This window comes from Peromyscus maniculatus, chromosome 6 (genome assembly GCF_049852395.1).
Source record: "Peromyscus maniculatus bairdii isolate BWxNUB_F1_BW_parent chromosome 6, HU_Pman_BW_mat_3.1, whole genome shotgun sequence".
NCBI lineage: Eukaryota > Metazoa > Chordata > Mammalia > Rodentia > Cricetidae > Peromyscus > Peromyscus maniculatus.
The window spans coordinates 84869386-84883053 of NC_134857.1; the positions used below are offsets into that span (position 1 = coordinate 84869386).

At 40.7% G+C, this 13668-nt stretch overlaps 1 protein-coding gene and 1 non-coding gene across 3 annotated transcripts in view; both read right to left on the reverse strand.

The window, feature by feature from the left end:
* The window catches only part of Lrig2 (leucine rich repeats and immunoglobulin like domains 2), a 63302-nt gene that overhangs the window by 32129 nt on the left and 17505 nt on the right, over positions 1-13668 (reverse strand). For both annotated transcript variants that reach the window (XM_042279642.2, XM_042279643.2), the window contains exons 3-9: positions 12400-12474; positions 12045-12179; positions 9841-9984; positions 9585-9728; positions 8963-9106; positions 8626-8769; positions 2076-2156 (exon numbers count right to left, since the gene is read on the reverse strand). In XM_042279642.2, coding sequence (XP_042135576.2) covers positions 2076-2156; positions 8626-8769; positions 8963-9106; positions 9585-9728; positions 9841-9984; positions 12045-12179; positions 12400-12474 — 867 coding nt within the window. The remainder of the gene's footprint in view (positions 1-2075; positions 2157-8625; positions 8770-8962; positions 9107-9584; positions 9729-9840; positions 9985-12044; positions 12180-12399; positions 12475-13668) is intronic.
* On the reverse strand, positions 10138-10242 carry LOC121830636 (small nucleolar RNA U13). Its single transcript, XR_006073852.1, has one exon. It is a non-coding gene; the product is annotated as a small nucleolar RNA U13 (small nucleolar RNA).

Here is a 13668-nt window from a genome sequence, read left to right on the forward strand (position 1 = left end):
TGCATGTAGATAGTGGGGGAGAGGTATGTTCATATGAGTGCTGTGCCTGTGGAGACCAGAAGAGGACATCAGACCCTCTGAAGTAGAAGTTACAAGTGGTTATGAGCCACCTACTATGAGTGCTGAGAACCAAACTCAGGTCCTCTGAAAGAACAGAAAGTATTCTTAACCTCTGAGCTTTACTGAAACACAACTGAGGAGGGGGGAAATTATATACACTGAACTATAGCTTAGTGAAAGCAAGCATTTTTAAGAAAGTTTGAACTTACTAATTAATGCAAAGCACAACACAAAAGCTTCTGTTGAGATTTCAGAGCTCCTCTGAACAGTCATCCTAACCACTAAAGTAATTTGCCAATGCTATGTAAGGTTAAATTTCCCATTTCTCTCCTTAATAAAAGATGGTCAGATTAAAGACATTCAGACAAGCATAAATCTTTGGTGAAATCCTTCTTATAGGAGATGTAAAATGCTTCATGGAAGAATATTTTCTCCTATTATTAGACACATTCCCCATACATCTCACATGATTAAACACAATACAAACTCAACTACATTTTCTCAAAGCTCTTCTCTTACTTGAATGGAAAACTCTATTCTGTAACTTATTTAAATCCCACAGTGTTGAGAGCGTACACTTATAGTCACTATGGAAACCAGTATGGAGGGTCCTTCAAAAACTGAAAATAAAACTACCATATGGCCCAACTAAACTACTGGTAAATACATACCTGAAGGACTCTAAGTCAATATGCCACAGCCTAGGTGTCCACTAAAACATGGATGGATAACGAAAAGATAGCACATACATACAACAGAATTTTATGCAGCCATAAAGAAAAATTAAGTTATTGAATTTGTAGGAAAATGGATAAAGCCAAACATTTTCTCTCATAAGTAGAACCTAGATTTAGAATTATATACGTGTGGCAAATGTGTTGCTCTGATTGGTCAATAAATAAAACACTGATTGGCCAATGGCTAGGCAGGAACTATAGGCGGGACTAACAGAGAGGAGAAAAGAAAGAACAGGAAGGCAGAAGGAGTCACTGCCAGCCGCAACCAGGACAAGCAGCATGTGAAGATGCTGGTAAGCCATGAGCCCCGTGGCAAGGTATAGATTTATGGAAATGGATTAATTTAAGCTGTAAGGACAGTTAGCAAGAAGCCTGCCATGGCCATACAGTTTGTAAGCAATATAAATCTCTGTGTTTACTTGGTTGGGTCTGAGTGGCTGTGGGACTGGCAGGTGACAAAGATTTGTCCTGACTGTGGGCCAGGAAGGAAAACTCTAGCTACAGGGTTTCTCTGTGTAGTTTTTCACCTTTCCTGGAACTCACTTAGTAGACCAGGCTGGCCTCAAACTCACAGAGATCTACCTACCTCTGCCTCCCAAGTGCTGGGATTAAAGGCATGCACCACCACCGCCTGGCGATATATGTGTTTGTAGGTCATGAAACTAGAAAAGGGATCATGAGAGGGGAGGAAGAGATCTTGAGGGTGGTAGGAAACAGAGAATGGTGCATAAGTCAAAAGAAAGCAGAAAGAACTACCTGGATGTAAAAATGGAACCAACCCAAGCAGGGAGGAAATAGAAAGAGGAGAGTAAGGGAGGGGAATGAATGAGAACAAAGAATAATGAAACATATGGATGAATACATTGGGATGAAACCTATCTCTTACAGTGCTAACCTGAAAGTAAGAAATAAAAAACTTGGTCGCTGGGCGGTGGTGGCGCACGCCTTTAATTCTAGCACTCGGGAGGCAAGGAGGCAGAGGTAAGCGGATCTCTGTGAGTTCAAGGCCAGCTGGTCTCCAAAACGAGTTCCAGGAAAGGTGCAAAGCTACACAGAGAAACCCTATCTCGAAAAAAATAAATAAAAATAAAAAACTTAATTTCCATAGCAATATAAATAAAAAGTGCCTAAACACAACAAATTATTTGACAAACAAACAAACAAAGCTCCTTCCTTTAGGAGACGGTAGGAAGGCTCAGATTTTCTGGTCATAAAATAAACATTATCCAATAATATTTACAACTACTCCTTGAAAAGATAAACATCACGGATACATACAATTTAGTGAGACTTTTGAGTCCAGCAAAGGCTTCACTAGCATCTTCTATGGCCCATGAAATTTCATTGTTTCTCAAATCTCTGAAAGTGTCAGGGAAAAAAAAGTTGTTAGCCAATACGACCACTAGACAGCATCCTGGTATGGCAGCGTAAAGGGACACATGCTAATTTTGATTCTTATTTTAACAATTATTTATGGTGAAGACTCAGTCTTGTTTTTGAAAGAAATATTTGTGATAAACAGAAGAATTGATATATTAAGCAGGGGTAATGGCACATGTCTTTAGTCCTAGTACTCAGGAGGCAGAAGCAGGAGGATCTCTGTGAGTTCAAGGCAGCCTGATCTACATAGTGAGTTCCAAGACAGCCAGAACTTCATAAAGAAACCCTGTCTCAAAAATAAATAAATAAGAACAAATAAATGAATAAATAAAAAAATAAGCCAATTAACTTGCTTAGATTACTAATCTTCCTAGTTAACCATATCTAACGATACTAGCCTATTAAAAATTGTAGATGGGGTCCTACAAAAAGGAGGGTTCCAAGATAAAGAAGATAGATACAGCTTACAAATGTAATTTTAGACTCATGGGATTTCTGGGTGTTCCAAGTCTTCCTCTAGGCCCTTAAACTTAAAATAGCTCCAAGAGTAACACCAACACAGAGCTTCACAGCTCAAGAGCAAGCCAACATTCCTCTTGGGAAGGAAAATGGTATGCCCAGGTGCTAGTGTAGTCACTGTGTTTTCTTGAAAAGTATGGTCTTTTAAAATCCACTATGCCAACCAAAAAAAAAAAAAAAAAAAAAAAAAAAAAAAATTAAAAAAAGGGCCGGGCGTTGGTGGCGCACGCCTTTAATCCCAGCACTCGGGAGGCAGAGCCAGGCGGATCTCTGTGAGTTCGAGGCCAGCCTGGGCTACCAAGTGAGCTCCAGGAAAGGCGCAAAGCTACACAGAGAAACCCTGTCTCGAAAAACCAAAAAAAAAAAAAAAAAAATCCACTATGCCATTCTCAGAGGAATTACAATTGTATACACCATGTAATGACAAAATATCAGTTATATTAAAAATATTTAATCACAGGCTGCAAAGATGGCTCAGCAGTTAAGAGTACTGCTGCGCATCCAGAAGTACTGAGTTTAATTCCCAGCCACCACATGGTGGCTCACAACCATCTCTAATGAGATCTGGTGCTTTCTTTTGTCCTGCAGGCATACATGCAGGCAGAAAACTATACACATAATAAATAAGCAAAACTTGAAAAAAATATATTTAATCACTTGCTTCCTAAAGTCATCTTACACTAAACTAAGGCACACACTTTCTGATTTATAAGATTATATAAAGTTGTATGGATGCCGAGAGGCTTCTTCTTGCTTAGCCTTCTTCAAGTAAAATGCTAACACAGCTCATTTTCGTTTACTATCACTTCTTCAGGACATTCCCCTCCTCCACAACAGAAAATAAATAGAAATGATTCACCCACAGAGGCATGGTGGCTCATGCCAATAATCCCAGGACTTAGGAGACTAAGACAGGAAGATGAAAAGTTCAAAGCCAGCCTGGGTAACACAGCAGGACCTTGTCTCAAGAGACAAAAAAATAAAATAAAAGGAAACATAATCAGTGAGGTATAGAGGCAGAAGTAAGCAGATCTCTCTGATTTTAAGGTCAGCTTGGTCTACATATACAGGTGTATTTTTGTATGTATGTATATGTAGTGGTTTGAATGAGAACTGGCCCCCAAGGCTCCTACAGATGAATGCTTGATCCTCAGTTAGTGGAACTATTTGGGAAGGATTAGGGGGTGTGGCTTTGTTTGAGGAGGTGTACACTGGGGATGGACTTTGAGGTTCCAAAACCCCACGTCAGGTTCAGTCTTGTTCGCTTTGTCTCCATTTTGTAGATCAGATGTAAGCTCTCAACTACTGGGGCAGTGCCATGTCTGCCTGCCTGCTACCTACACGCTCCCTGCCATGATGGTTATGGACTAACCCTCTGAAACTGTAACCAAGTCCCCAATTAAATGCTTCTTTTTATAAGTTGCTTTGGTCGTAGTGTTTCGTCACAGCAGTAGAACTAAGATAGAAATTGGTATTGGGGACTGGGGTAAGTATTGCTGTGACAGCCTGACCATACTGTTACTTACAGAAATATGGAAGACTCTGGGACTTTGAATTAGGAAAGCAGTTGAATGCTGTAAGTAGGGCTTAACTGGGCTGTCCTAGTAGGAGTATGGAAGGCAGCTGACAGCAATGTGGCCTATGGAGGTCCAGTTCAAAAGGTCAGAGGGGAAGAATATTAGAGACAGCTCATGTGATATGTTGGCAAAGAATGTGGCCGCTTTCTGCCCTTTGTTCAAAAAATCTGCCAAAGACTAAATTGAAGAGGTCTGGACAAATGTCATTGGCAGAGATTTCAAAGCAGCCTAGCGTTGACTGTGTTATGTGGTTATCAGTGATGACGGTTACACAGATCTACAATTAAAAGAAGCCATAGATGCAAAAAGAAATACAAAATATACAGTTTTAAGAGGAAAGACCACCAGGAAATGTAATGTTGGAGCCAAGCAAGCCCTATGCTCACAGAGATGGGAAGTTTAAAGAAAGGTCTGATGCTAAATGGAATAAAAGGAATGTTACCTCAGGGCAAAATCCAACTTAGCTAATCCTACAACTTGTAAAAAGGCAAGTTTATATCCCTAAGGAAATACCACCAAGTCAAAGTTTATGCAAATATAAGTCATGGAAGGGACCAGGTTTTAGCCCAGGCAGCAGAACTTGGCACTTTTGGCAACATGGTTCTGGTTTGATCAAGGATATAAGAAAGGGGTTATAGAATAAGTCCTCAGCAGTTAAGGAAAGCCACTAGGGCAAAGTGTGGCAAGGGAGTCCCTGCATGGTGACCCAAAGAGGCCATTTCATGAAGCTATGAAGGTGAAGCCTGGGTAATTACACTGGAGATACCAAGATGTTGGAGATGCCAGAACCTTGGATGCCTGTCAAGGAGAGCTACAGACAGGGTGTGGAACCAGTCCAAGAGAGAGAAGTGTGTTGCAGTCAACAAAGCTGGAAAAAAAAATGGGATATAAAAAGCCATCTAATAAGTCAAGAACATTTAACATGTTAATACCAGTAGGTACATCTTGCCTTGCAAGTCAGTAGTGTTACACACAGAGTCCATGGCTGAGGAAGACTGTTGATAACAATACTTCTTCAGCACTGTGAGACTAGTCAGCAGGAAGGGCACAGAGATAGAGAATTTGGAGTTTTCCCTGCTGGGTTTTGGTCCTGCTTTGGTTTAGTGTTTCCTCACCATGTTCCCTTTCCTCCCTTTTGGAATGGTAATGTATGTCCTGTGTCACTGTATGTTGGAAATATGTGATTTGATTTTTTATTTTACAGGGGATTACAATTAGAAGATTGCCTTGAGTCTTGGAAGAGACTTTCGTCTTTTAAATAGTGTTGAGGCTATGAAAGACGATGGGGACTTTTAAAGTTGAACCGAATGCATTTTTCATTATGATGTGGCTATAAGTCTATAGGGCAGGAGGTGGATGTGGTGGTTTGAATGAGACTGGCTCCCATAGATTCATGTTTGAATGCTTGATCTCCAGGTAGGAGAACTGTTTGGGAAGGACTGTGCTGTGTCCCTGCTGAACAAGTGTGTCCTTGCTGGAGGGGGTGTGGCTTTGTTAGAGGAGGTGTGTCACCAGGCGTAGGTTTTGAGGTTTCAAAAGCCCACAACAGACCTAGTTTTTCTGTCTGCTGCCTGATGGTCAGGATGTAAGCTCTCAGCCACTGCTCCTACCTGCTGCCACGCTCCCTGCTAGGATGTTCATGGACTAACCCTCTGAAACTATAAGCAAGGCCCTAATTAAATGCTTTCCTTTATAAGAGCTGCCTTGTACATAGTGTCTCTTCACAGCAACAGAACTAAGTAACTATGTATAATAGTAACTAGACAGCGTGTATCCTAATTTTTTTTCTTATACTTATTGTGTCTCCTTCTCATTGGTGATTAGGTCCCAAAGTTTGGAGCCTATCTCTTTCCTGAAACCATTTATTAATTTTGAATGTGATAATCATCAAGAATTCTAATAAATAGGCATTAAGAATCTAAATTATGAGAACAGGGCCCCTAAGAAGGGACAAAAGACATTTTTAGGGGGAAGGGATAGAACTCATTAGATACAAAAGTAGAAGGGGAAAACAAAAAGTGGAAAAGTTTACATGGGAAAGGAAGCAGTGGAGTAGAGGAAGAGGAGGAGAGGGAGAGAGAGGAAAGGGTGGGAAAGAGTCAAAGCTATGGATATGGAAAAAAACCTCTATCTACCCCTAGGAAAACCTGATACTTGGTAAGCTAATTAAAAAAATAAAATTTCAAAAGAAAACAGAGGTTTAATGGTGGTACCATGCACGAGAGAATAAAGCTGCTACCAGAAGCCATATGATGTTAAATGAGAACCCCAGGGCCAGGGTGGGTTGCCTCCCTACAAGCGATTAGACAGAAAGGCCCCAAATGCCCCCAAAACAACACAGGAGATTGCTACTGCTGTTGGCTGCCCACCAGAACTAGATGGTAAGACAGCTGCTGAAGGTACCAAATGCTTTGGTCTCAGGACAGAGGAATCACACTAGAACTAGGTTGAAAGCTTCCTTCCTGCTGACTAGTCTCACAGTGCTAAAGAAGTATTGTTATCAACAGTCTTCCTCAGCCATGGACTCTGTGTGTAACACTACTGACTTGCAAGGCAAGATGTACCTACTGGTATTAACATCAACACGCCTGTTATCCAACCACTTTGTGATTGTATTTGAGGCTTGCTCCATAAACATGGTCAAAAGTCCATGGCTAGGAAAGGCGTGGGCCCTAGTGAGGAAGCAACTGCTATTATTTTCCTAATGAGCATGATGTGCCCAACATCTGACTTCTAAATAATTGAATATGATTATCGATGACAGTTTTGATCAGAGAAGCTTCTTTTTGGAGAGAGCCACCAGTTAACTGCAGAGACTCATAACTGGTCAAAGTGAAGAGGACAGAGTATTTAAGACTCAGCCATAGGGGCTGGAGAGATGGCTCAGATGTTAGGAGCACTGGCTGCTCTTCCGCAGGTCCTGAGTTCCATTCCCAGCACCCACATGGTGGCTCACAACCATCTAGAATGAGAGCTGGTGTGCAGGCATATATTCAGGCAGCACACTATATACAGAATGAATAAATCAATCTTTATACTTATTGTGTCTCCTTCCCATTGGTGGGTAGGTCCCAAAGTTTGGAGCCTATCTCTTATAAGCATAACAATCTTAAACTCCCAGAAGCTGTGATGACCTATGTAAAACGAGGCCCATCTCCTGGGAGAAAACCAGTTGTTAGAAGGGTTATTGTTGTTCTATACCTCACCCCATCCCACCCAACCCCTGACCTCCAGAGCAGGTCCTGGCTTTTCCTCATCCTCTTCTACAGTACCTGGTAGACCAGTGCTACGTTGAAAAACACAAACCTCATGTGCTACTTACTAGTGCAATAAAGTGAAGGCTGTCTGCCCAGATACATAATTTATGTAAGAAAACAAATTTCATAAAGGGAGAAAAAAGATAAGGCCCATCAACATTCTTTAATGGAGGAAGAAGGGGCTCACAAGGCCCCACACCTCACTGAGGATTTACACAGTTAATGGTTGATGGGGGAGGGAAGAGATACTTTCTTCAATCTTATGGCCACTGGTACCCGAGCCAGACTCCTATAAGCAATCTTAATGAAACTCATCAGTAGTACTTCTGTCGACTGATTACTGGCCTTGTGTATGCTAGGGGAGTATTCCCCTGAACAAGGCCAATAATCAATCAACAGCAGCAGCACCATATGTAGCAGCACGTACGCATACATACACACACACACACACACACACACACACACACACACACACACACACACACACACACACACACATTTAACCAGGCATGATAATACATATCTATAATCCCTGTACCTGTAAAGCAGAGCTAAGAGTTCAAGCCCAACCTAAGCTACACATTGAGATCTTGTCACCAAAAAGAAAAAAGGGGTTAGTTTCCTTGGGGCAAAGCATGAAGATGTAGCTCAGTGGTAAAGTGCTGGCTTAGTATGCTCAAGTTTTAATCCACAGCACTGCCCCCAAAGACACACACACACACACACACACACACACACACACACACACACGACATGCAGCAAACTCCTAACAGTGTAGTAGTATAGACCACTACCACTCCACAGCTGCATCCTTCCAGACAAAGCCAGGCATTCTGGTACACGATCCATCAAGGGAACAAGCAGATGATGACATTCTAACACTGCCAACTGACCTGGAGAGGCTTTGCTGTTAGGAGATTAGTCAGAATTAAAGTATAAATTGCTCTAAGGTGTACTTATGGGATAGAGAACAAAAGAAACACAAAATGCTAACATATATCCATTTTCACATTGATTAGTTATTTTCATTAATTTGCTTAGTTTCATTCTGAAACAAATTTAAAAAAATAAAGTAAAAAAAAATTAAAAACTTACAGTGTTTGAAGATTGGAAAGAAACCTAAATACACCATCAGCAATATGAGTGACTCTATTGTCCCCTAAATTCAATCTCTCTAGGAAACTCAAACCCACAAAGGCAGATTCATCAAGGCGGGTCAGCTGGTTATAGGACAAATCCCTGAAAAACAAGAAACACTGAAAGTCAAAAAATTATTATATTTAGCCCAACCTACAAATTTTACTCCACTGACACGCTAAGTTTAGTGTTTCTAACAAAGACTGAGGGAACAGATCTCATGACAACCATGAGCATAATTCCTCCAGTCTGCTCTAGTCTCACACCCTCCCATGAAACACCACTCCACACTTACAGTTCAGACAGTCTCTGGCAGAACTCCCATGCGTCAGGGCTGATCCTCTCGATAGCATTCTGGCTCACATAGAGCTGCTGTAACATTCGCAAGCCATACAGCCACCCTTTGTTCACTCCTGTGAGGTTATTATGTTCCAGCTCTCTGTACAATTAGAGAGAAGTGAGTAACTCCAACAAGGCGTTCAATACCATGACTGTAAATCTCCATTAAATGCTTTGACAGACACTTTGGCTGAACTCTAGTGACCCAAGAAACTTAAGATCTAGCCCTAAAGGGACTAAGTAGCTACAAAACCAACACATCAAGTAGTACAAGATTCCTGATTCAGATAAATTCTGGTAATTTTGAGTCAAAACAATATAATTTATTTTTAGATTGAAAAGTTTAAGAATGATAACAAAATACCAGTTAACTAAAAAAACTTAAAAGTCTGTACAAAAGCAAGGTGTGTAGCATGTGTAAGGCCTGGGTTCAATCTTGGAGGGGAGGAGGAGAAGAAAGGGAGAAGAAAGTGAAGGTTGTTTGCCTTTTACGTCACATCAGAAAAACCGTGTATCTCTGTTACTAACATTAAAAGCCCAGAAAGATTCCTCCCAACTCTCCCTGTCCTAGTACTTACAATTCTTCCATATTATTCAAGCCAAAAAATGCTCCATCTTTGAGTTTGCTAATTCCATTCCGTTGCATTTTCAGTGAGCGTAAGGAATCAAGCCCTTGGAAGGTAAGGCCTTCTACAATTTTAATCCTGTTTCTTTTCAGTTCCCTTAAACAAAAAAATTTACAGTTAGAAAATTGGCTGAGTTACTCTAACAGTAACTTAAAAACTACTGTGAAGGAAAACGTGTCTCTTACAATCCATCAGTTTTGTTACTCACAAGAACTGGAGATGAGGCAGCTTGAAGACTTTAGGTGGAATCATGCTAATTCGGTTCCGGTTTAATTTTACCACTAATAAAGAACCTGATAAGTTGTCAAAGCAACCGGCCTCCAAGGTGGTTATCCTATTATTACTCAAATTCCTAAAATGACAAGGTAGCAGCAAAAGAAAGGAAACAGTGATAACTAACCAAAGTCTGTAACTCTGGCTCCAATTCCATCAATTAACTATACACATTTTGACAAAACATTAGACTGCTATCTCCCCAGCCCCCAAATCAGGCTGTTTATTTTCATGTCAGACAAAAGTCATGTGCCAAGGTTGCAACAACATCACGGGAAGCACATATCATGCAAAGGCATGAATACCCAATCATCATGCTTATGAATCAAAAAAGAATCTTAACTGATATTTTGTGTGTGTGTGTGTGTGTGTGTGTGTGTGTGTGTGTGTGTGTGTGTTATTCAATTGAGTATGCACATTGTGTGTAGGTGGGTGTAGAGGCCAGAGCAGGATGGGGGAAGAGAGAGCTATCTCTATCATTCTCTGACTTACTACCTCAAGACAGGGTCTCTCGTGGAACCAGAAGCTCAGTCTCCCATGGAATCAGGAATCTACCTATCATTTTGGCTAGGCTGACTGGCCATCAAACTCTCAGGATATGCCTCTCACTACCCCCAATGCTGGAGTTACAGACACACACAGCCACGTCCCTATCATCATAGGGTATCTGGGATTTGAACTCAGGTTCTTATGCTTGAGGAGCCAAGCACTTGTATCCACTGAGCAATCTCCTCAGCTCCTTAACTGCTATTTTAGTTCACAAATCACTTAATTGCTTTCTCCCTTTATCTAAAAAATTAATTATGTTAGGGCTGTAGGTATAGCTCAGTGATGGCGTGAATATGGCAAGGTCCTAGGGGTTTGAACCCCAGCCTTAAAAACAGGGGAAGGTGGGGCATGGTGGTACATACCCTTAATCCCAGCTCTTGCAAGATAGAGGTAGATGGATCTCTGTGAGTTTGAGGCAAGCCTGGTCTACGTGGTAAGTTCCAGGCCTGCCAGGACAACACAGTGAAACCCTGTCTCAAAACAACGGGGTAGAAAGTAAAGCTCCACTTCATTTAGGATGTTACAAAATAGTGTGCATGAATATGCTTTAGAAACTGGCACGCAGGCTAACTATCATCATCAATCATTCCTATTTACTTTGTACAAAAGTAAATTACAAAAGCTGATTAGGACTGGAGGTATGGCTCATGGGACAGCAACCGCCTAGCATGACAAGATCCTAGATTTGGTTTCCAGTACCAAAATGTCAGCCATCTTGGGCTGACAAGATGGCTGAGCAAATAAAAACACTTGCCAAACAAGCCTAACAACCTGAATTCCATCCCTGGAACACACATAAAGATGGAAGAAAAAAAGTGAGGACTAGTGGCGCACGCCTTTAATCCCAGCACTAGGGAGGCAGAGGCAGACGGACCTCGAGTTCAAGGCCAGACTGGTCTACAGAGTGAGTTCCAGGACAGCCAAGAATACACAGAGAAACCCTGTCTCTCAAAAAACCAAAAGAAAGAAAACCAAATGGGGGGTGGGCTGAGGGGGGAAAGGCTGGGGAGTGGGAGGAGGGAGGACAGGGGAATCTGTGGTTAGTATGTAAAATGAATACAAAAATCTTTTAATAAAAAAAATTATTTTAAAAAAATAATTCAATTAAAAAAAAAAGAAAGAAAACCAAGCAAAGAAAGAAAGAGACAGAGAGACAGAGATGGAAGACAAAAACAATTCCACAAAGTTGTCCTCTGATCTCCACACTCTCACTGTAGGATATGTGCATTACATCACCCCATGTACAATAACAAACAAATCAATGTTAAAAATTAAATCTTGAACGTTGCACTCAATGTCTAGCAATTTTTTTACTGGCAACAGAGTACACTTTCTTTTCAGGTGAAGTAGAAGAATAAATAACCCCAAAAGCCCAAAGCTAAGCTTGTTTTACAAATGAATATCAAAATTAAATAAACAACAGACATTTGAGGGAATGTGGTTAACCGATGAAGGATAGAAATGCACTTTAAAGTAAATCTAGAAAGCAGGCAGTACACCAGCTACTGCCCAGCCCCCTGTTCCCTTGCAGTTTACTCATAAACTACTCTTCCAATCAATTCGGTAAATGCAGGTCTCTATTTTACTTACAGGTACTTCAGCGACATTTGAGGAAATGAAGATGTCTTGATCTCTGATATTATATTGGAACTGAGGTCTAAACTCTCGAGAGCAGAGTAAAGCTGGAATGCATCCGCATTTATTTCTGATATGAGATTATGGACTCTACAAAACAAGGATTATACTGAAGTTATTGCCAATGATTCATCCCAGGCCACAAGGATACTAAATAATTAGGATAAATAGTATGGGTACTTGAAAAACAAACAACAGTGAAAGCAGAGTGATAACAGGTGTTGGTTCTCCAAAACAGGGATTTCTACACACACAAGCACACAGACACACACACTCACAATTAAATAAAAGATCTGAAGTCTTAACTTACAATGAAAGTAGAGTAATATTAGGTGTTGGTTCTCCAAAATGTGGGATCTCTGTTAGCTCATTGTAATTCATTTTCCTAAGCAAAAGAGAAAACAGTTTTGAAAGATTAATGGTGGAAATTACTTCCTGAATTCTGGTTTTTGGATAATATGCTAGTGTACCCAAATGTGAAAAGGCCTATAACACAGAATAACTTAGACTAATATAAAATTGTGGTTTAGAAAAATTAGAATACTTTTCTTTTTTTAAGTTTTTATTATTTCTAATTATGTGAGAAGAGGAAGGTTGTACAAAATAAGTGCAGTGGCATCAGATCCCCTAAAGCTTAAGTTACAGGCAGTAACTAGTAAGCCACCCAATGTGAATGATGGGAACGAAACTCAGGTCCTCTTCAAGAGCAGTATGTGAGCTTAACCAAAGCTGAGCCATCTCTGCAGCTCTGAGAAATTGGAGATTTTAATGTGTTTCTTCATAGTAATGTTCTACCATTAAAATCAGTATTAAATGCTAGATGTGGTTTTAGCACATCTGAAATCCCATTACTTGGAAGGAACAGGAAGGAGAATGTAAGTTCAAAACCAACCTGGACTATAACAGAAAGACCCTGTCTCAAAAAGCAATAGCAACAACAACAACAAAAATCAGTATTACAAAGGCTTGGACCAGATATGATGACACATGCCAGCAAGCCCAGACCTTAGAAGATGGATGGAGGAGGACATGTAATCCAAGGCAAACCTACACAGGACATTCTAGATCAGTCTAAGCTATGTAGCAAGATTCCATCTTTTTAAAAAAGGGAGTTGAGGAGCTGAAGAGATGGTTCCATTGTTAATAGCACTGGGTGCTCTTCTAGAAGACCCAGGTTTGATTCCCAGCACCCATATGGCAGCTCACAACTGTCTGGAACTCCAGTTCCAGGGGATCTGACTTCCTGTTCTGGCCTCTGTGGATCCCGCATGCACATGGTGCACAAACAAACATGCAGCCAAAACACCCATACACATAAAATAATAAAAACACTGTTTTTTAAAAGAAGTGATACATTTTAATTTTAAAAATGTTTCAAAAGGAGGATGTATAGCTCAGTGGTAGGACAGTAGGATAGCTGTGAGATGCCGCACATGGTTGTTGGGAATGGAACTCAGGTCCTCTGGAAGAGCAGCAAGTGCTCTTAACCACTGAGCCATCTCTCCAGCCCTTCCTTCAATTTTTTTCACAGCATTTCTAGATTAAATATTCTCAAATTCAGGCTGGAGAAATAAACAGT